Below are 23827 nucleotides of genomic sequence, written 5' to 3' on the forward strand. Positions count from 1 at the left end.
GATGGTGAGATGAATGAAACTTTAAGCTTTTCAGCCAAGTGGTTCACAAAGGGTTAATTTCTGGAGGCTTAATTTGCTCACAATACCACCTGGTGGCCAACGAGTGTAAAACAAGCAGATATATTACAGACATAGGTGTAAAGTCCAGGGGTCAAAGAGTAAAAGTCCTGCCATGTGTTTATTCAACCCATGAACTCAGCAGCTGATTTCACCAGAGGAGGAACCAAGTCATTCCTTTCAAGTCACAAGCAAGTCAAATCCCAAGTCCTCAAAGAGTTAAAGTTAATGAGATAATTAAGTGTCTAATTAAATGATGATTGTGCATAAGTGATGAACACCTGCTGTTATTGAGAACCACAGAGAATCAGATGTTGATGTTTTATTTGTTAAAATGATGCCACCTTCATGGAGGTCAGTGTTTGCTTTAGTTGGGCTCTTGACCCTTGACTTCCAGTGTTAGATCTCTCTCTTTAGCAATGCGTGTGTTGCTGCTAAGCAGAAAGATCGGTGCTGTACAGTGAGCAGCTGTTAGTTGCTTTTACATGACAAAATAATTATCAGATGCTGGCATGATTACATCCAAGATAACTTTCTTTAATTTTTATGCTTAGGTTTTGAATAAGCAACCTTGTGAAACTACAGCATGCAAGGAAAGTGTTGGTCTAACAATTATATGAAATGTATATAAAACATGACATTTTAAAACTATTGTACATAACGCATATACATATTTGATCTCTAGTTCTAATTAAACACACACAGGCAATAAGAACCAAGCATATGAATCTCAACAGTGGTGACAATCAACAAAAAGATTCATGCTGCAATGCATGCTGGATAACACCATAGTAAAAATTCCCATCATGCACTGCAGTATGAAAAAGTATTGTCACCACTGTTAAGGATCATATGATAAGTGTCCCTGTCTAAAAACCTCAGCTAGTTAATTTTTTTTTTCCAGTATTTATGCATTTTCGTTAATATAACTTTTTTTCACAGTTCAGTAATAGCTGCATGTTAGTTGACAAACCAAAAAGAGGCACTTTCATGATGTTCATTCAAATAATTCATAAACCAAAAGTGTAAGCTAATCTGCTACCTCAAGCTTTTAATTCAGCAATGCACAAATGTTTGCTGTGAAACACTATGGCAGTTACTTAATAGCAAATTACTTTGAATTATTAACCCTCTGGGGTCTGAGGATGTTTTGGGGGCCCGGAGAAGTTTTGACGTGCCCTGACATTTGTGCTGTTTTCAGTTGCTTATAAACACATTAATGGCTGAAGTCTGATAACACTGTAATCAGCACCAACTGGTCTACAGTAATATGTTAGCAGCATTTATGTACATGATTGTGTTTTTGAGAAAGCAATGTTTATGCATGGTTAGTGAAAAACTAAAATTTTGAAATCACTGAAATAAGGCCATAAAACACATAAAGAAAATTTGCTCACAAGACTTTTGAGAACTGGATCTTGTAGCCTAGAGTTTTTGCTTCAAAATGATGTGAAAATCACCTTGTTTACTCACTCACAGAAAACAATATATTGATTTAAATTTTCTAAGTCACTTTTTGAGTAGAAAAGGTCTGTGCAAGAGGGCGTGAACTATCCTGTATAATGCTTTATGCCATGGTCTGTCTGAATACTCGATTCTGATTGGCTGGTAGGTGTTGATTAAATTAGTTGAACTGCACAGGTAGTTCCAGGTCAGTTTAATCACTTTCTATATTAATGTGCTTCCTATAAACATTGGTAACCATAGTAACATAGAGTTACAGTTAAATAGTAATACAGACGAAAATGACCATGGCATGAACGGGATAATCAACGGCTAGCTGTGCATTAAACGATTTGAATGCAACCACACTGTTAGACATTTCTGTAATTTCCACAGTTATTTACTGTATATCACCCAGTGTAATACTGCAAATTCCCTTTACAGTAAATAACTGTAATACCCTTTGCATCATGGGAATTTTCTGTGACGTCAGACCCGACATAAAGATACTTACTGTGTTTTTTTAAATTGCTGTATACTACTGTAACGGTCTCTTTGGCGGCATTATACTGAGGTCATTTTATTTTCCTCATTTCTTACATTTGGGTTGACACAATTTGCCCTACACCGTGTCTATAACGCCGCAGCAGCTTGGGACTGACTACACTGGATGTGTTACATCGCTTCTAATGATTGGAAAATCCGTTTGTACTTTGTGTCAGAAACAGCGCGAGCGCTTGGAGTACATCTGTACATCAGAAATATACCGGGGCATCACTTTACTGTCCGCATTTACTGCAGATAATACATATAATCCCAGTCAACAATTTGATCTCACAGTGATGTCACCATGATCTCACAGGATACTCGTGATGAGGTCACAATGTGAGGTAACAGTGAGCTAAAAGTGTAACCTCACAGCGCCCTCACTGTGTGCTCATACTAATGTGAGGTCAAAGTGCACTCACTGCACAGAGACTAGGTACCCAGCATGCATTGCAGCATGAAGCTTTTGATTGTCACCATTGTTGAGATTCATACACTGTCATTTAAACATAAAGAGAAACATCAAGAATCAGAGTAGTTAATAATGTTTGTGTCTTATGCTTTTATAATTCTCCAAAAATTATTATGAAAGTGACGTGACTCAGAATTTGTGCAGTCATGGTATTGAGGGTGGAGAGAGCGCTGTACATTCTCTCCCCCCACCTACAATCCTTGCCTGCCCAAGACTCAAACCCGCAACCTTTGGATTATGAGCCTGACTAGCTGGTTAGGCCACAACTTCCCAAGACTGCATATGGAATCTAGGTGATGACTGTGTTGTTATCATCAATAACAAATCAGTATCACCTGGTTGCAGTCTTTTTTTGGGTTTCCTTGCCATAACAAATGTGCTTTACAAACACAGTTACAGCAGCCCCAAAAAATATAATGTTATAAAGTTAAGGGTCAAGAGCCCAACTAAAGCAAACACTAATCACTATGATGGTAACATCAAATAAAACATCATGAGTGAATAATGAGTGAAGCTGTTGATTTGTTTATTTAAGTTGATTTCATCGAAGGCTGTGTCTGGAAGTCAGTTGTATGTTTGGAGAAGGTTCTTATAACAGAAATCTGTTAGCTGGGCGTGCACATCATGTGAGAGCACTGTGATATCACTGTGATAGTGTTGAGAAACAGGAAGTAGAATGTCCCCCAGCGACTGATATTTGAACTGCCTCCTCTCAACCTGCTCAAGATTTTGAATTCACAATGAGCTCATATATTACTCACACTGTGAGTATCACCGTATGAGAATGGTGTGATGTCACTTTGATCATCGCGTGATCTCACATGTTGACTGGGTTGGTTACAAATGCTACATGGGTGAAGAAGCTCTTCAGATGGTTCTGGACAGCGAGAAAGAGTTTACTTTCTCCTCAGAGGAAGGCGGCGACTCAGATGATGAACGTTTGCATTTTAAAGAACGTCTGGACCCAGCGGAGGATATAATTCCCGACGAGTAAGCCTTTTATTCTTACCTTCATGAGTTAAAATGTTGCTCAGCTATATATAAAATACTACATATTTTTAGTTGGATATTTCCAGACTAAAATCAGCCGGTATTCAGAGTAAAATTGGTTGAAATATGTCTTACAGGCTACTTTTAGTTTTAAATGTTGTAATAAGCGAGAACGCCTATAAACTATGCTATAAACATAAATATGATATTATACTATGATATCCCTTGCGAAAGTAAACTATGGTTTTACAATAGTAAAAGTGTGGTAGGCTAAATGTTTTGGCAGATTGAATATGTTTGCTCTGTCTTTATAAGATTATTTGTTTTCTCATGCAGTTTCTGCTGTCTCCCGTTGTCCTGCATTCAAGTTTCCTGCCGCTGTTTTGGATATTGCACCCACAACGTCTTGACTCTTGTGTTGTTTTTTGGTTTGTTCCTAATAAACTAACTGCACTTGCAAGTGAATCTCAAGCTATTTTGCATGATAGTTAAAAATATTCTAAAATAAACTGCAAACAATAAATACATTTCTTTTTTCCTCGTACTCTTTCTTGTAGAAATTCCCTCTCAGTCACATAAATGGCTCATTATGCAGCTCATTATGCGGGCCTTTGTCTTCTCAGGTGTGAGTCACGTAAGGGATAATCAACGGCTAGCTGTGCATTAAACGATTTGAATGGACAACGTGGAGGTGTTAGACATTTCAAAGGGTTTTTACAGTAGCAAACTGCATTTGATTTATCACTATACTACTGTAATTCATTCATTTTAATATAGATTTCATGTCTTACTTGATGCTTCATTGCAGTTGCCTTTAAAACACAAATACAAAAAAATGCAGTAAATTTTAAATTCCATTACAAACTATAAAAAACTAATTCTAAAACTAGAAAGGCAGCCAGCCATAAAACTAGTTTAACTTAGCTAACATACGATTTTATTTTCTCAGGCTACTGGCCAACATTAACTACTAACACCTGAACAAGATTTCACATTAGTTAACCTAATGTTAATATAAGATAAGCGTTGCTTGTTAAAAACAATTTTAATTCGGTAATTTAATTCAATAGGCTGACAAAAGTCGTTTGAAACGACAGCGCAGTTTACCATAGTAAAGTTCTGTAGCCGCCATGTTGACCAGTAAATGATTAAACTGGTGTGCAAAAATCTGACACAAACAAACGTAAATATATTTTTACCTTGCTTGTTGGTCTTATTCTCTCGTAAGGTGCATTGACACATAGCGCAGATGTTCTCCGGCGCGGTACGACTCGACAACAGACAACAATATAGAACCCATCCCAGTCAACACGTGAGATCACGCGATGATCACAGTGACATCACACCATTCTCATCTGGTGATACTCACAGTGTGAGTAATATGTGAGCTCATTGTGAACTCAAAATGTTGAACAGGAGGGGTGTTAGACATCTACAAAAGCGCTTATTGAGAATGAACAGAGATTTAGATGATGATGTTTTATTGTTTTGTTTCACGTTACCATCGTGGTGAGTAGTGTTTGCTTTAGTTGGGCTCTTGACTTTATAACATTATATTTTTTGGGGCTGTTGTAACTGTTTGAAAAGCACATTTATTATGGCAAAAAAAAACCAAAAAGAGACTGCAACCAGGTGATATTGGTTTGTTACTGACGATAACAGCGCAACCATCACCTAGATTCATTATGTAGTCTTTGTGAGGAGTCATTAAGCTTTTATAATAGCTTTGTGATTATACAGCGTAGGACCCAGCAGTGACATAATCACTTATGAAAGATTTTAAAAGCACGATAAGACACAAATATTTTGAACTACTGTGTCATCAAGACATCAAGAATCAGTGTATGAATCTCAACAACGGTGACGATCAAAAGCTTTGTGCTGCAATGCATGCTGGGTACCTAGTCTCTGTGCAGTGAGTGCACTTTGACCTCACATTAGTATGAGCACACAGTGAGGGCGCTGTGAGGTTACACTTTTAGCTCACTGTTACCTCACATTGTGACCTCATCACGAGTATCCTGTGAGATCATGGTGACATCACTGTGAGATCAAATTGTTGACTGGGTTGTTAAATGGGAATTAATTGTAATGAATTGTGATTTTTTTTTCTGCCTTGTCTTTGCAAGATTGTTTTTTTTTCTCTTCTTTTCTTCTCCACCTTTTCTTTATTTTGTCCTTCTATATCTCTCTTGACATTGAATGAGGAGTTTCTTGGAGTTCTGAGTTAGAACTGTTTCTGCCATCAACGAGTAGCCCTCAACATTGGTGGAAACTGGCGGGCCAACCTGGTTTTTTCTGAGCTTGGACAACATTTCATGTTTCATCGAATTGGTAGGACCACACGTATTCTTTTCTTTCTTTTCTTTCCTCTTTCCCTGGATAGTAACACAACTGTGGACAAGAACTGTTTTTTTTTTCTTTTCATCTCGAAATTTGCGTATCTGCGTTCTTTAACTGGACACTGAAACAGGAGTACAAAGGACACTGAACTGAGCTAAACTGTTTATTTGCCTGTTTATAAGACATTTAATCGAAAGGAACTCTGATTTGAGTGTCATCAGACATTTTACTTGAAACTTATCGTCCCAACTGCTGTTTATATTTTTTGTTTTGTTTTGATTTTTCCCATCTTTTATTGAAATTGTTCTGAAAAAAAGGGAATACAAAGGTTGAGTCGTATAACTGTAATTTGAGTTTTGAATGTTAACTGGTTGTACCATTTATGTGAAAAGAAACCGTTGTTTAAAGGTATCTATAAACTAAACCAAGCTGGGAATGAAACTGAGTAAATAAGGAGTACCAGAACTAAGTAAAGAACTAATAGACTAACCAAAGAGTTAACTACATAACTAAATAACACAAAGAGTCCTTATCTGACTTAAACCGCTTTATTTCAATGAGCTAATTAAAAGTTTTTTTTTAATTTGTTTTGAAGCTGTCATTTTGTTTTCCCTTTTGTTGTTGTTGTCTTCCCAACGCAAACAAGTAATACAAACAAAAGAAGATTACTTACCTTTTCAACTATAACTCGTCTTCTGTGGTTATTTCCCTTGTCTTGCTGCAACACTGGCTCAAGAGCGAACAAAGTCTTCTGATCTGGTCCAAGGCATTAGAAAGTGGTTTGTTTATTAGATTGTAGGTCACGTGCTACACGTGCCATCACGTGCAGAAAAAGTAAGTAAATTCTATGATGAAGCTTGTCGTTTATGCCATTTCTCGAGGGTGTGTACGTGACCTGGCTCACCTCAGTTCATTTCGATATGAACAGCGCGCTCAGTGGGAGGCGAGATCACATTAGCTATAATGAGTTGATAAAGGAGAATCCGTACCACTCCTTACTTTCATACGTTTTACATAAAAAGAGATTATTTGTTTTCGATTTGAATTGGTTTATTTAAAAGTAGACATTTCAGTCTTTCTTTACATATATTTCTCATGTCTTTGAGGCGAGTATTCACGGAGATCCAAGTTGTTTTATTTACGTGTCTGTTAAGAGAGGTGACAGAAACAGAGCCAGCAGAGAACACACCCTGTTTATTTTCTTTATTTTAGAAAAGCACATTATTTTGTTGTTATTATGATTATATAGAAATAAAAGTAGACCCTTTGCAGTTTCAAACAATACCTTATTTTTATCTGTACGGTCAAAACTCACAGAGTATTTTTAGCTCTTTTCACAGTCAAAAAGAAAATACAAGACACACCACACTGGTACAAGCTTCAACCCGAGGGGGATAAAAGGGTCAAGAGCCCAACTAAAGCAAACACTGACCTCCATGATGGTGGCATCATTTTAACCAATAAAACATCAACATCTGATCCTCTGTAATTCTCAATAACAGCAGGTGTTCATCACTAATGCACAATCATCATTTAATTAGACACTTAATTATCTCATTAACTTTAACTCTTTGAGGACTTGGGATTTGACTCGAGACTTGCTTGTGACTTGAAAGGAATGACTTGGTTCCTACTCTGATGAAATCAGCTGCTGAGTTCAAGGGTGGAATAAACATATGGCAGGACTTTTACTCTTTGGCCCCTGGACTTTCCACCTCTGAGAATAAGGTATTAACATGTGCTTAATTAGTACTATGCACTAATAGACACTAAGGTGTCTTCAATAATGGTCAATCATCACTCAGTGAATATCTTAAAGGAACACTCCACTTTTTTTGGAAATAGGCTCATTCTCCAACTCCCCCAGAGTTAATAAGTTGAGTTTTACCGTTTTTTTAATCCATTCAGCCGATCTCCGGGTCTGGCGATAGCACTTTTAGCATAGATCATTGAATCCTATTAGACCAGTAGCATCGCGTTCAAAAATGACCAAAGAGTTTCAATAGTTTTCCTATTTAAAACTTGACTCTTCTGTAGTTATATCGTGTACTAAGACCGGCGGAAAATGAAAAGTTGCGATTTTCTAGTCCGATTTTGCTAGGAACTATACTCTCATTCCGGCGTAATAATTAAGGAACTTTGCTGCCGTAACATGGCGCGGCAGGCGCAGTGATACGCGGCGCCTGAAAGTAGTCCCCAGCCAGGTACCTGGTTATAATATGGCTGGGGACTGCTTTCAGGCGCTAATATCACTGCGCCTGCTGCCGCAGCAAAGTTCCTTGATTATTACGCCGGACTGGGAGTATAGTTCCTAATCATATCGGCCTAGAAAACTTTTCATTTTCCGCTATGCTAAAAGTGCTATCACCAGACCCTGAATGGATTCAAAAATGGTAAAACTCAACTTATTAACTCTGGGGGAGTTGGAGAATGAGCCTATTTCCAAGAAAAGTGGAGTGTTCCTTTAATTACCTCATTAACTTTAACACTGCTTCAGTGTTACTTTTAACACTATGTAGTGTGGACACATATAGACACCTGGCAGTGATAATTTGACACCAGGGATTTTGCTGTGTGAGACTCACCTGGATTCATTAGCAGAAACACCAGAAGAAGAGGAGACGTAATCAATGACATCCCTTCCGGATACTTGATAATATACAATAGTACAACACCTCATTTTTAGTTTCATACAACAAAACAACAACAACAACATTGTACTTAAAACTAGTGATGGGCAGCCAAATGGTTCACAAAAGGGTTAATTTCTGGAGGCTTCATTTCCTCACAATACCACCTGGTGGACAAAGAGTGTAAAACAAGCAGATATATTACAGACAGAGATGTAAAGTACAGGGGTCAGAAAGTAAAAGTCCTGCCATGTGTTTGTTCTACCCACACAAATTAAATCACTTTCTAAATACATAAACAAAATAAATGAATAACTCCTTCAGAAAGATTGATTTTAAAAAGTCTACATACAAGACAGAGTCTTGCAGAAAAAAAAGAAAATAAAAAAAAAAGCCAATTGAAACTTTCAGTGCAAAAGGGAAACGTCCTGTCATGGTCAGATGGTGTTGATCAGTTTCCTGAACACTCAATGTTTTTTTTGTTTTTTTTTCATTCTTTTAAGAGAAGCACTTCTTCATTTTTATAGACAGTAAGTGTAACATAAGTTGTAACATTCCAAGAACATAAAAATATCCAGTTTCCTTAATGTTAGTGGAATGTTATTTAAAGGTTAGTATGATGTTCCTGAAACATTATTTCAATCATTCAAACACCTGCTGTGAACAAGCACTGAAAGAAAGAGACTTAACAACACAAACTACAACTTTCTTCAGCCACAGCCTTAGATGAACTTCAATTATTACTAAACAGATTGACTTTATTTCTGTCAGACATCTACAGAAGTTCTTATTGAGAATTGACAGAGGTTTAGATGTTGATGTCTTATTGAAAATGTTTTGTTTGAGGTCACCATCATGTTTGGGCTCTTGATCCTTGACCTTTGTTGAGTTGCTTCTTTTGCAGCAATTGCAGGTGTTTTAAGAAAGCATTTCTGTGTTGATAAAGCAGATCAACATATCTGGTTTAATAACAGAAAAAATAACTGCTTTAAATTGGTGTTAACAATTCAACCAATATGAAAAAAAAAAAAAACTTGTAACACTGCTGTTGCACTTCAGATTCTGAATGTTGATGTTTGGGAGTGTAAAAATACTGTCAGTAACGTTTTGTTTAAAACATATTTTGTGTCATTAATACACTCACAGACATCAACATTCGACATATGAAACACATCAATTGTGACATGCTTCATGCCAGCATACAAAACACATTCATGGCTCCCAGCATGCATTGCTGCATTTTTAATTTATTTTTTTATTGTCTCCATTGTTGAGGTTTGTATGATGAATGCTGATGTCTAAGTATGATATATTAAACTTTTAAACAGTTTTGTAAATCACTGATGATATGTTCGGTCTTAAGAGGGAGCTGTTTTTAACTCAGACTGATACTGTGTTTGTGTTCATCTTGCCATTTGCATTAGAGAAGTGTAACTCATACACAATATCTACCTAGTATTTAGTGTGAGAAACAGGTAGTGTGAGTTGAGGTTGAAGCAAGCAGTCATGAGAACCATCACGTCCATCAGTTTCTCAGGTACAATATCCGTCATAATATACTCAGAATGTGAGAATGGCACTTTTTACTATTCACTGTACTTGATTTCACCAAAATTCAGTAAATTAACTCTGAAACGACATCTGTCAGCAGTTCTTGGTCTTTCAGCGCTGTGGCTGATGGAGAACTCGCTGGCTGCTAACATCACTGGATCTGTGGGAAGCAACATCTCAGTCAGCTGCAGCTATCCTGAAACCTACCAGAATAACAGCAAGTACTTCTGCCAGATGAACAGCTCGTTTGCTCCAGGAGATCTTCAGTGTGTTCACATCACCAGACCAGAGACGAGGTCTGAACGAGGGAGACTGGCTCTTCTGGATGACACCAGTGCTCATGTTCTTACTGCAAACATCTGTAGACTGGCTCCAGAAGACTCGGGAAAGTACTGGTGTGGTGTAGATATCGCTCTGCTGCCGGATTTCACCTCAGAGATCTGGATAACAGTCACCAAAGGTGAGATACACAGCAGCTGAAGACTCGCCGTCCTACTGAATATATTTGAGATTCGACTTCACGTGTAATTTTAATTGTTCTGGCAGAGAAATAAAGAAAAGAAAAGAAAAGAAACATATCAAATGCAAATCAATAAAAATAAAAGTGAATCAAGTAGATTAAGTATCAATTAGATAAATTCAAAAATAAACAATTTAATTACAAATTAATAAATATTTAAATTTATAAAACATTTGACAATTCATTGATAAAACACCTTAAAACCTATACAATTTTGTCACTAATAATTGATTCAGGTGGAGCAAATCACAAAATCAATTTTGTAACTAAGCATCTCATGTGGATCCTTGAAAATTAGGAACTCAAACGAATGAAATAAGACAAACTGTAAGTAGGAGTTTGTGATATGACCAAAACATAAAATATCAGATGTTTGACAGTAATGATATAAATCACAATGTTGTTATATTTGCTGGAATTATTTTAAACTGCATTGTAAATTCAGAGGCAGCTTTATGTGCGTGCGCTTCCAGTGTGTGCACAGTAAACTGTCTATCAGATCGCCGAAATTAGTTTTTGTACATCTTATTACAGTTTGACATCGCTGTAAACTTTAAACTGGCAAATTTTAAGAAAGCTTTAACACCATAAACTTTCCAAAAAAAATGCAACACTGCAACCTCACTTGAAAGTAACCGCTATACAGTCAATTGTGTATATATATAAAAATTGTCCTTTACGATTGGAATTGGTGAGTTTGACCTTGTACGATTTAATTAACTTGTAATATTTATTAGGAATTATGTCTATATTTAATTATTCAGGCCTCCAGTGTGATGCTTATGCGTAATAAAGATATTTTCAGCATTAATAGACATGAAACTTTATCAATTTGCATGAATGCAGCTGGGAGTCTACCTGTTGGAAAATAATCCATCCAAAGCTATTTAAAACAGCTGCTTCTAAATTGTGCATGTGGTTTATAATATTTACTGTCAACTGAGCCGTGATACAATGGACAATTTGTACTTTATAAACAGATTTGCTTCACAGGACTATTGAAATGATATAGTGACATCTAAAAACCTTAATAATGAAAGAAAAGTCAATGTCCATTTGTCATAAACTCATAATATGTTTATTATTGAGATCACTATGTGTTTGGCATCATGAACACTGACGTATAACAGTTCTTGAGTAGGCTATAACAGGGGATTTTCGAGGTGCCACTGAGTCTCATATTGGTTTCAGATGGGATGTGATACAGCATGGTCTTCCTCTTACACGTCTCGTAATGAGTCAGTATGAGAAGTGAACTCACACACATACGGGGGTAAATGAATGCCAGCAGAGGTTTCGTGTATGAGGATGAACTACACACCTTTTGCTTTTGTTTTCTGTGCAGAACATCCTCAAGAGCAAACCATAGACCTGTTCGCGGAAGAGCCTGCCGGTGAGATTGCGAAACACACACACACACACTTTTGTTTCTGTGAATTGTGAGGACGTTCCATAGACTTCTATTATTTTTATACTGACCAAACGGTATTTTCTATCCCCTAAACCTACCTCTTACAGAAAGCCTGTTTGCATTCTTACACTTTCAGATAAACATAATTTACTATATATATACAGTGAGGAAAATAAGTATTTGAACACCCTGCTATTTTGCAAGTTCTCCCACTTAGAAATCATGGAGGGGTCTGAAATTGTCATCGTAGGTGCATGTCCACTGTGAGAGACATAATCTAAAAAAAAAAAATCCAGAAATCACAATGTATGATTTTTTTAACTATTTATTTGTATGATACAGCTGCAAATAAGTATTTGAACACCTGAGAAAATCAGTGTTAATATTTGGTACAGTAGCCTTTGTTTGCAATTACAGAGGTCAAATGTTTCCTGTAGTTTTTCACCAGGTTTGCACACACTGCAGGAGGGATTTTGGCCCACCTCCACACAGATCTTCTCTAGATCAGTCAGGTTTCTGGCCTGTCGCTGAGAAACACAGAGTTTGAGCTCCTCCAAAGATTCTCTATTGGGTTTAGGTCTGGAGACTGGCTAGGCCACGCCAGAACCTTGATATGCTTCTTACAGAGCCACTCCTTGGTTATCCTGGCTGTGTGCTTGGTCATTGTCATGTTGGAAGACCCAGCCTCGACCCATCTTCAATGCTCTAACTGAGGGAAGGAGGTTGTTCCCCAAAATCTCGCAATACATGGCCCCGGTCATCCTCTCCTTAATACAGTGCAGTCGCCCTGTCCCATGTGCAGAAAAACACCCCCAAAGCATGATGCTACCACCCCCATGCTTCACAGTAGGGATGGTGTTCTTGGGATGGTACTCATCATTCTTCTTCCTCCAAACACGTTTAGTGGAATTATGACCAAAAAGTTCTATTTTGGTCTCATCTGACCACATGACTTTCTCCCATGACTCCTCTGGATCATCCAAATGGTCATTGGCAAACTTAAGTCGGGCCTGGACATGTGCTGGTTTAAGCAGGGGAACCTTCCGTGCCATGCATGATTTCAAACCATGACATCTTAGTGTATTACCAACAGTAACCTTGGAAACGGTGGTCCCAGCTCTTTTCAGGTCATTGACCAGCTCCTCCCATGTAGTTATGGGCTGATTTCTCACCTTTCTTAGGATCATTGAGACCCCACGAGGTGAGATCTTGCATGGAGCCCCAGTCCGAGGGAGAATGACAGTCATGTTTAGCTTCTTCCATTTTCTAATGATTGCTCCAACAGTGGACCTTTTTTCACCAAGCTGCTTGGCAATTTCCCCGTAGCCCTTTCCAGCCTTGTGGAGGTATACAATTTTGTCTCTAGTGTCTTTGGACAGCTCTTTGGTCTTGGCCATGTTAGTAATTGGATTCTTACTGATTGTATGGGGTGGACAGGTGTCTTTATGCAGCTAACGACCTCAAACAGGTGCATCTAATTTAGGATAATAAATGGAGTGGAGGTGGACATTTTAAAGGCAGACTAACAGGTCTTTGAGGGTCAGAATTCTAGCTGATAGACAGGTGTTCAAATACTTATTTGCAGCTGTATCATACAAATAAATAGTTAAAAAATCATACATTGTGATTTCTGGATTTTTTTTAGATTATGTCTCTCACAGTGGACATGCACCTACGATGACAATTTCAGACCCCTCCATGATTTCTAAGTGGGAGAACTTGCAAAATAGCAGGGTGTTCAAATACTTATTTTCCTCACTGTATATATATATATATATATATATATATATTATTCCTTTTTTTTTTTTCTCTCATGGGGACTGTAGGCTGGTCCCCAATGTCAAAAATTTCAGGTCTTCCTTCTGGGGACATTTGATCCTTACAATGTAGCATAAACAAGTACACACACACACATACACAAAGATCATGCGGTTTAGCTTTTTTCAGCCAAGTCATTGTCAGCTTTGCATCTACAGAGCCTTACTCGAGGTTCATGACGATGGTGGCTTTGATGTGTGTTGGTGCCCTGTTTTTCGTGTGTCTGTTCGGTCTGTTTCAAGTGCTCAGGCACAACGGCCGCTGTAATTCAGGTAAGCAGATCTCTGGATCATCTCAAACACGCCACGTGATTTATTTGAAACCACATGACCTACAGGCAACACATGCTAATATATCTCACCCTATAAAGAAAGTCACTTTTACAATCAAGTCCATTGTACTTTAATGGAAAATATTCAGAGTGAAATGGCTGATATAATGCCATAATATACGTTATATAATTTTATAGCAGCAAATATTAAAAGTTTCTTAAAAAGTTTCTTAAAATGAAATGAAAACTTATTTCACTCAAAAAGCTTTTGTTCCATAAACATTTTAAGTGATATTTCACCAACAAATAAAATAATAATAATAATTATTATTATTATTTTCCATAAAATAATAGTCAGTGGGGTTCAGTGTAATTTTGAACCCTTCTTTTGGTTTGGATTTTATTTTGGTTTGTACCAACATGAGCTTGAGTAAATGACAGAATTTTCATTTTTAACACTTTTTACACTGTTTGTACATCTGTTTTAGAAGTTTGGTGGGCATAGCATAAAAAATATGTACTTAAATATATATTAGAATATGTGCATGTGTGTGTACAAACCTGAAAACAAGTACATAGAAGACTACTCGACATATATTTATACTATTGCCGGTCATAATGACTTATTTAAGAATAATCAGTCACTTAAATATTTGTCCGTTCTTATCAGGTTTTGTTCTCCAGCGCACCAGGACTTTATCAAACCCAGTGAGTTCATAAACTTCTACAGCACATCATACTGTTATTAGCATATGATTTCCTGATTAATCTGATCATATGTATTTCTTTCATATAGGACGGCCATCAGAGAAAACACCGTGACCTTCCAGATTTACCCAAAGTTCAAATTGAAAAAGAGGAACTTTATAGACCCACAAACCCAGATTATACAAACACAGCTGACAGAGACTACTACATCGATGTTGTTTCAGCACAAACAAAAGATCATATCTACACAGAACTGGACAGAAATAGACAGAGTCAAGTGTATCAGAGTCTCACCGCTGATTCCCTTCAAGAGTCGATCTATCACACTATTGATCAGACGAAAGACTGAACACCTCAGCCAATCAGAATCCTAGTTTCCTCCGACAGCTACAAACATCCAAACTTTATGTGTCGCTTTCACAAAATCAGCTTAAGATGGTATTTTACCTATTAAATAAATACAGAAATCATGTTCATATGTCTCAGGTATTGATTTGTGAAGCAGAAGCTGCCTGATAAACTATTGTAAAGTTATAACTTTTACTATTCTGCTTATCACCTTTGTCTGCTCTGCATTTTCAGCTGCTTTGTTTTTTTTTGTTTTTGGGGTTTTTTTTTTTTTTTGCTCTCCAGTAAAATATTTAAACATCCTTCAACAGTTTCTCTGAAAACAAGTTTTATTAGCTTTTACTTAACATAAATTAATCTTTACATAAACAAGCAACTGAATGAACCAATTTGCTGTACATTTCTTTTAAACAGACAAGCACTTTCAGTAGTCAAAACGTACAATATAATTTAGTATAATATAGCATACACCTGTGTAAACAAGTGTAATATGGAAAATACTACAAATGGCTGCATTTTAGTCATTATTAAATGGTGAAAATTTCACGACAGGGAAGTTAGACATATTGAGAAAGTTCAGTAAAATGCATTTGAACTGCCTACTTTGTACAACTAGCTACAGTCTAAAGTCTGGTTGAAGATTGGCCCTAAATAGTAACAAGGAAGTGAGAGAAAGCCTGCCAGGCATATTTGGTTTCATTCTCTGCATACATCAGGATCAATTAAAAACCATTCGGCATGTGGCAAGCAGGAGTCTTTTGTTTCTGCATCTATACAGGTGAGTTGTAGCGATCAATTTACAACAAAACAGCAGCATCTTGATTGCTGACTCTTAATTGCTTAAGTTTCAGCATCAGTGCAGTGCTGGAGAAACTGTCTTTGAAACTCTAGCTTGTCAAGCTTGGCATAGGCTAGTCCTCGTTCAAGTTATTTAAAAGTAAAGCTACAAATGACATAATCTACTAACAAACTTAATTACTTTCATTGCTATAATATATTGAAAAAAAAAAGTGAGGATCTAATTTAGGGCGACAGCACTTAACAGCCATTAAAAATAGCTAAGTCTCTTTATTTTAACAGTAAATTATTATTATTATTATTATTACTACATCATTAAATATACACGAAATTTTATGAACATTTAAATATTAAAACATGAATTTGTATATTGCTGCAAAAATACTTAAAACCTTTTTGTTTGTATCTCTCTTTGAACTGTATAAGCCGAACAAACAGATTCAGTAAAAATACTGATTCATATGACAGAAAAAAAAAAAAAAAATCAAGATTAAAATCCAGATATTTTCACATCAGTTTGCTTTGCTGTAAAACTGTATATAGTGGAATAACAAAAACATTATATTAAGTCACGTCATTTGTTGGATAAAGTGTATTCTTGGCTTTAAAAGCGCATTACTGTCACAAGTTAGGCTAATTGTGTTATTAATTGCTAGTTATTCTGCAAATGGTCATCTTAATTTTAAATGTGCCGCTTGTTGGAAATACGTAACATCAACTGCTGCTTATGTGCTTTATGCCTGTGTATTACATGAATCATGACTGAATATCTATAAATACTTTTTAAATGTCATTTAACATCATTTCCAGCCTGTCTACTGGATACTAGCTGTGCTAAGATCGGATATGAAGGAAAATACGTAACCTTTAAAGCCATTTATCCACCGGACTACGAGACAAACACCAAGTACTTCGGCAAAACTGATGGTTTCTTCTTCTTTGAGAAACTGGTTCAGACGTCTCATCCCAACTGGTGGGCAAAACAGGGGCGATTCGCACTATTCGACAACACGTCCACGCACGTCCTTACGGCCGCCATCTTGAGATTGGCCGCAGAGGATTCTGGCAATTATTCGTTCGGCGTGGATATTAAACTGCTGCCTGATCTGACTGGTGATGAAATACAACTGACTGTCGTTAGAGGTGAGAATCCTTTAACATGTTTTTACAAGCTATAAGGTCTATTTTTTCACACATGACTGAATGCAGAAGTGAATGTGGCTGAAGGAATGAATCTCGATACACTGTAAAAAAAAATCTGTTAAATTTACGGAAAAATACCGGCAGCTGTGGTTGCCAGAATTTTACCGTGAAAAATACGGTAGCTAAATTTTAGGATTTACAGAACTGTTTAAATTTACAGTGAAAAACCGTATCTCATTAACTGATACAATGTTAATACACAAACCTTTCAGTTAACTCATTTTATTTGCAGAAACCGACTACGCTTAAATTATCCAACTGCCATTTGTTTATAAACTAATATTTATAATGTTTATGTAATGTGAGCATAAGAGTATTGAGAACTATTTTGTTTAAGTCCTTGAAGAAAATCTTACTGATTTATGCAAAGTCATCAATTCAACTCAAATCTCTTGCAAATAACAGCAGCACACATACATACACGATCAAAACTAGCAAAAACATTCTCATTACATCAGTAACTACACAGTTACTGCCTTTAAACAAAGCAACATGCAGCATAACACCAGTGTCTCTCTGTCCGTGCTTGACTTAAACACAGGCTCTACTCTCCAGCACAATGGTGAACCACAAAACACAACAGGAAGTTGACTGTTAGGTTTTACAGTATTTTGCTGTTTTTTTGTCTTGATTTTACGGTGAAATACCGGCAGCTGTGGTTGCCAGTAATCTACTGTTTTTTACAGTTTGCTTCCGTAAATTAAATTTAAGGTATATTTCTGTTAAAATTACATTTCACAGTATGTTTTGTAATCTCACAAATTTAACCCCTTTAATCCCACAGCAAAATCCTCAGTTTTAAAGAGCACTTCTATGTGTCCACACTACAGAGTGTTGAAGTAACACTGAAGCAGTGATGAATTAATGAGAGAATTAAGTGACTAATTAAATTAGGATTGAGCTTTATTGATGAACACCTGCTGTTAACAAGTAGAATCACTGAAGGAACGAGAAACAAGAGCAGAGAAACAAAACTTACAGCTAAAGCCAAGATGAAATCAACTGAAATAAAACACATGAAATCTCTCAATATTTCAGAAGAGGGTGATTAAACAACTCCACACCAGCATCTTATTACTAACCACTTTTACATGTATGTCATATGTGTACAAAAGCTCTTATTGAGATTTTAGTTGTTGTACTTTCATTTGAAGTCACCATATTGGCGATCAGTGGGTGCTTTAGTTGGGATCTTGAATCGTGACTCTTTAACATTGGTTTTTGTTTGGTTGCTTTAATTAGCTGTTTATTAAGCATAGTTTTTAAAGCAAAAACACCAAAAGAATCTATCATCATCTGGAGACTGATGTTTGTGATGTCAAAACCATCATGATCTATTTTAATTCATTGATTAACCCATGTTAAGTCTCTTATTAAACATGTAATATGTTAATTGCACCATTGATACTACAGTAATCAAATGTTGTGAAACAGCTCTAACCAGAATATGCACAAATGAATGTATTGAACTACGGCATAACTTAAACACACACATACATCAGCAATCAGCGTATGAATCTCAAAATTGGTGACAATCAAAAATGATATAAAAAATGGTTCAACTCTGAACATCACAAAACAGTCTACTGAAAAGTAACAACAAAAACAACACCAAAATAAAAGCAAATAAATAAAATATTAAGAATATTCAGCTGCATAATTTATTCATGCTGCAGTGCATGCTGGAAGTTTTGTACTGGCACCCAGCATGCTTTGCGGCATGAATTGTATTTTTTTATTATTAATAGTCACCATTGTTGAGGTTCATGTGCTGATTCCTGATGTCTGTGTTTCTAAATGGTGCTGTAACTCTGCAGGTTTTGTGAATAAAAGGTTTTTAAATTCTTTCATGGTTTGTCAGCTTAATTTGCAGAGTAATATTACTACCACTAACAATGTGAAAATAATTACAAATCACCCATATTGTTTGACACTGACTGATGATGACCACCGCTTTTAAGTTTTAACCAAAACTACTTACCTACACTTTCGCTTGGCTTTTCTTGTCATAACGAATGTGCTTTACAAACACAGTTATAACAGCTAAAGAAAAACTAACCTTAAAGAGTCAAGGGTCAAGAGCATAACTAAAGCAAACACCGATCACCAAGATGGTGAGGTCAAACAAAACATTTGAAATAAAATATAAACCTCTGTTAATTCATAGATATATGACAGAAATGAAGTCAAACTTAGTAATGAGTGGAGCTGGTGATGCTGTTTGTGGAGTTGTTTAATCATCCTCTTCTGTTTTATTTCAGTTGATTTCATTTAAGGCTGTGGCTGTAGTTTTGTTTCTTGTTCTTTCCTTCAGTGATTGTGTTTGTTAACAGCAGGTGTTCATCAGTGTCTGAATTCACTCATATGTTCTCAATCACTCTGTCTAGTGGACTATATAGTGAAGTAATGTAGGACTAGTGAATGAGGGTGTAGGGAGTGGTTTCAGACACAGTCTATGAGTGTCGACTCTGAGGCTACTTTCTCGAAAACAAAGGTTAGATCTATTACAGTTATTCACTGTATATAGTAAGGAAACTTACTCTTAATCATTTAACAGGTTATTACTGTGGTATTTTACAGTTTTTTACTGTTAAAATCACAATCATTTTTTACAGTGTAGTTTCACGTTCCTTCTTCTCTACACAGGTGAAGCACAGAGACCCACAACTCCAGCAAAAGGTATAACAGAAATGCAGGATCAATCATACAAAAGCTGCTTACACAATATAATAATTATCTCTGTTCAAATGCTGTGTTTTAGTGATTGTCTACAGCACAAGCAGTCCTGCAAATATCACAGCACAGAACTGGGCCAAGACTAGAGATCAGGGTGAACTGTCTGACCTTTGTACAGTCTATCATTTGTTGATTCATTTATTAATTCATTAATTCTTCCTGTCATTTATTCTGCCTATATTGCTTGTTCAATCCATCATTTGTTTTCCTATAGTCAGTCATTTGTTCTGTCATTTGCTTTTTCTGTCTTTCGCTGATTGTTTTTATTTTTTATTAATTTGTTTCATTCATTCATGCATTCTGCTATCATTCACCTCTTCTTTTGTTCAGTAGTTCATTTATTTGTCTGTTAATCTGAACTGTCTATTGTGTATTCGATCATTCTCTTGTTCATTCTCACTAGCATTTGTTCATTCTGTCATATATTTATTCCTTCTGTATTTCACAGGTTATTCTATATTAATTTTGTTTATTGTTTATGCCATCTTTAGTTATTTTCTTTTTGTCGTTCATACATTCATTCGATCATTAATTCTGTCTTTTGCTCATTCAGTTGTTCATGTATTATTTGTTTGTTCATTCTATATTTTGTTCATACTGTTGTTTGTACTGTCTATGGTTCATTCTTTCTTTCTGTCACTAGTTTCATTCTGTCTTTCCTTTGCTCATTCCTTCATTCATTCAATCCATTTTTATCCTCTATATTTGCTCATTCTTTAGACTATTCATTGTTATTTGGTTCATATTGTTTATTGTACACAGACTGAACAGTGGAAGGAATGAACGAGTAATTGACAGAGAGACTGTCTCTTGTTCATTATTTTGTTTCTGTCATTCATTGGTTTCTTCTATCGCTTGTTCTATCTTATCATTTTGCTGTTCTTTATTATCATGTCGTTCTTATAAACAGAACTGTCTCTGTTCAGATATTGCTGTCTGTCTCTCAATTTATCTTTCACTCTTTGTTTCTGTCGTTCACATAAACAAATTGTGTTTTTATCAGATTGTCAGATTGTTTCTTTTTCCACAGAATCTTACACCAGATTTGTGACAGTATTGAGTCTGGTGTGTGTTTGCACACTTCTGGTTGTGTTTCCATTCATTCTGTTTAAAGTTAAAAAATGGCCTCCTGCCTGCAAGCTATCAGGTAAGATGACTGCATAAGACTTCCTCTTTTCTACACAATCTTCACTCATAGCTTTAACATTTATCATGCAACAATTAACACATGCATCCCCCCTCCACCCTCCAGTTTCTGTGTCTTATCACACCAGGAAGACATCAGCTCAAGTTGTTGTAAGTCTGTAATCGATGATATCATACATTAATAGTGATGCTGATAAAGCTAACTAATGTCTTTACTGATATGAAAGCTTCATTTTTACAGGACGAGTATGTGAAAATGAGTTCAGTCGTCCTTACAAACTCACCCATGACTCAAAGTGATAAAGATTCAGTTGTCGAGGACTTTCACAGGACTGCAAACATAGAAGCAGCACCCAACACAGATGCCTGCTACGTAGATCTCGCACAACAGTCCGTTTATCAGAGTATTGATTAAACTACTGACTGACCACAGATGGCTCATTAACAGTCAATTAAAAATGACATTTTCTTCACTGAAACTATTTTGCAGTTTACACTTTACAATAAGGTTCATTTTGTTCACATTAGTTAACATGACCTAACAATGGAAAATACTTCTAAAGCATTTATTAACATTAACATTTACTAATTAATTCTTAACTCAAAGGTTATATCTGTTATTATGCCATGGTCTGTCTGAATACTCGATTATGATTGGCTGGCAGGTGTTGATTAAATTTGTTGAACTGCAGGTAGTTCCAGGTCAGTTTAATCACGTTCTATATTAATGCACTTCCTATAAACATTGGTAACCATAGTAACATATAGTTAGAGTTGAATAGTAATACAGACCGTCATTTTTATCGTTCCGGTCAAATATTGCAGCGCAAATATTATTAACATCTTTAATATGTGAATGCTGGCAAATGACCATGGCATAAATGGGATAATCAACGGCTAGCTGTGCATTAAACGATTTTAATGCACTTCGCGGAGGCAACCGCTGCGCGTCGGGTGTTTCTTCGCCTCCACGTCGTGCATTCAAATCATTTAATGCACAGCTAGCCGTTGATTATCCCTTACATATTGTTTAATGGACCTGAGCTAACATGTAGTGTTTTTGTTAAATAGTGGTAACAAAGATTAATACATGTGATCCTGGACCAAAAAAAACAAGTCACAAGGGTCATTGTATTTATAGATCATTTATAAACTGAATAAATGAGCTTTCCATTGATGTATGGTTTGTTAGGATCGGACAATATTTGGCCGAGATACAACTATTTGAAAATCTGGAATCTGAGGGTGCAAAAAAACATAAATATTGAGAAAATCTTTAAAGTTGTTCAAATTAATTTCTTAGCAATGCATATTACTAATCAAAAATTATGTTTTGACATTTTCAAAACGGTGGGAAATTTACAAAATATATTCATGGAACATGATCTTTACTTAATATCCAATGATTTTTGGCATAAAAAATGGATAATTTTGACCCATACAATGTATTTTTGGCTATTGATACAAATATGCCTGTGCTACTTATGACTGGTTTTGATCTCCAAGGCCACATATACTGTATGTAACACATGTATTTCTCATTGTTAATTAATGCATTAACTAACATTAACTAATTGAACCTTATTGTGTAATGTTACCAACTGTCATCAGTTTGTTATGTCTTGAATTCATCAATAAAGTAAAATCATTGAGTTGTTGTCTTGAATAAATAAATGTCTTTGGATGAAAATGTAGATGTTATTTAGCAGTATTGAGACTCAGTGATGGTATAAATGTGTGTGTGAGTTTAGTGTGAGTACAGGTCACATTACATTACTATTGCATCACTACAGATGTCTCAAGAGGATGGCGAGACAAAAAGTGAAGTAACTACTTTGTCGTACCATGCAGGAGGAAGGCGTCTTTTCAGCATATGGATTTTTCTTGTTTTCCTCTCCCACATCTCCACAGGTGAGTTAACATTGACTTACTCTTAGAAAGGAAATGAATAACTAAAGACTGAGGCATGATGACATTTAATATGAATGATATTTGGACTGAGTTGTGTTATTTAATCAGTTGATCACGTGATGTCACATCCTGTAGGATTCTTAATTTCCAGAGGTGTCACTGAATCCTCGAACTGCTCCAGTGGGAGAAAGCATCACATTTCATTGTTCACATTTCCTAGCTGATGGAAACATCAAATATTTCTGCAGAAACTATTGTGTGGGTGATAATATTCTCATTAGATCTGAGACAGGAGAGAATCCGACTCGCACAAGTAGATACGCTCTGTCTGATGAAGGATCGGACTTCACCGTGACCATCGCTGACCTGCGGTTATCAGACTCTGGCAGTAGACAGATTTTTTTAAAGACACTTACAACTATGTATCTCTACATGTGATTGAGGGTAAGTTATGTACTGTTAAGTTTCAGAAGTTATTTTAGCGAGTTTTATGGGTTATTGTTTCATATCAGCCTTCTAAGCAATAATGGAATTATCTGAATTGATATTTTTTAGTTGACTCAACCTTTAGTGAACTAGTCTTATAGTCCATTCAACTAAAATGTTTTAATTGGTCAAACATTTAGCAGACTACAGCAAGTTGTCAATTAAAATCTAACCGTTTATTCTATGTGTTTTATATGTTACTTCAACTAAGATTTATTATTTGGGCATCATAAGAAATTGCTGGGGAACTACATAAACATATATTATTATAGTTTAACAAAATTATTAAAAATGATAAACTGGTGTTTATCAATAACTAAAAACACACAATTTACAACACATAATAGCCTTTATTTAATAACAATCTCCATTTATAACATTTTTCATACAAACTAAACATCTCGGATGGCCAAAGGGTCAGTAAATTAACAACAAATTT

General features: G+C 36.0%; 3 protein-coding genes across 5 annotated transcripts in view; 2 read left to right on the plus strand and 1 right to left on the minus strand.

Annotated features, from left to right (window-relative positions):
• LOC131541596 (B-cell receptor CD22-like) overlaps positions 1-23827 on the minus strand; it is a 92382-nt gene that overhangs the window by 29878 nt on the left and 38677 nt on the right. The window lies entirely within an intron of this gene.
• On the plus strand, positions 9779-15341 carry LOC131541604 (uncharacterized). 3 transcript variants are annotated; one of them, XM_058777473.1, is made up of 6 exons: positions 9779-10018; positions 10130-10492; positions 11898-11945; positions 13940-14053; positions 14723-14760; positions 14849-15341. In XM_058777473.1, exons 1-6 carry the CDS (start codon positions 9988-9990, stop codon positions 15107-15109), a joined length of 855 nt encoding a protein of 284 aa, XP_058633456.1. In that variant the 5' UTR covers positions 9779-9987; the 3' UTR covers positions 15110-15341. The 3 variants fall into 3 exon arrangements, with proteins under 3 accessions (XP_058633456.1, XP_058633463.1, XP_058633448.1); XM_058777480.1 differs by having other exon boundaries at positions 9780-10018; positions 10133-10492; XM_058777465.1 differs by having other exon boundaries at positions 9781-10492.
• LOC131541633 (uncharacterized) lies at positions 15486-22643 on the plus strand. The gene is made up of 7 exons (XM_058777515.1): positions 15486-15886; positions 16717-17049; positions 19756-19788; positions 19871-19939; positions 20876-20992; positions 21098-21141; positions 21233-22643. Exons 1-7 carry the CDS (start codon positions 15847-15849, stop codon positions 21404-21406), a joined length of 810 nt encoding a protein of 269 aa, XP_058633498.1. The 5' UTR covers positions 15486-15846; the 3' UTR covers positions 21407-22643.

The sequence above is a fragment of the Onychostoma macrolepis genome, chromosome 01 (assembly GCF_012432095.1).
Source record: "Onychostoma macrolepis isolate SWU-2019 chromosome 01, ASM1243209v1, whole genome shotgun sequence".
In the NCBI taxonomy this organism is placed as follows: domain Eukaryota; kingdom Metazoa; phylum Chordata; class Actinopteri; order Cypriniformes; family Cyprinidae; genus Onychostoma; species Onychostoma macrolepis.

Coding starts and splice junctions, on each gene's coding strand:
- LOC131541633 (XM_058777515.1), top strand. CDS start 15,847: ATGTGGCAAGCAGGAGTCTTTTGTTTCTGCATCTATACAG. Junction 15,887..16,716: donor TTGTTTCTGCATCTATACAG/GTGAGTTGTAGC, acceptor CATCATTTCCAG/CCTGTCTACTGGATACTAGC. Junction 20,993..21,097: donor TCCTGCCTGCAAGCTATCAG/GTAAGATGACTG, acceptor TCCACCCTCCAG/TTTCTGTGTCTTATCACACC.
- LOC131541604 (XM_058777465.1), top strand. CDS start 9,988: ATGAGAACCATCACGTCCATCAGTTTCTCAGGTACAATATCCGTCATA. Junction 11,946..13,939: donor GTTCGCGGAAGAGCCTGCCG/GTGAGATTGCGA, acceptor TTGCATCTACAG/AGCCTTACTCGAGGTTCATG. Junction 14,054..14,722: donor CAACGGCCGCTGTAATTCAG/GTAAGCAGATCT, acceptor CGTTCTTATCAG/GTTTTGTTCTCCAGCGCACC.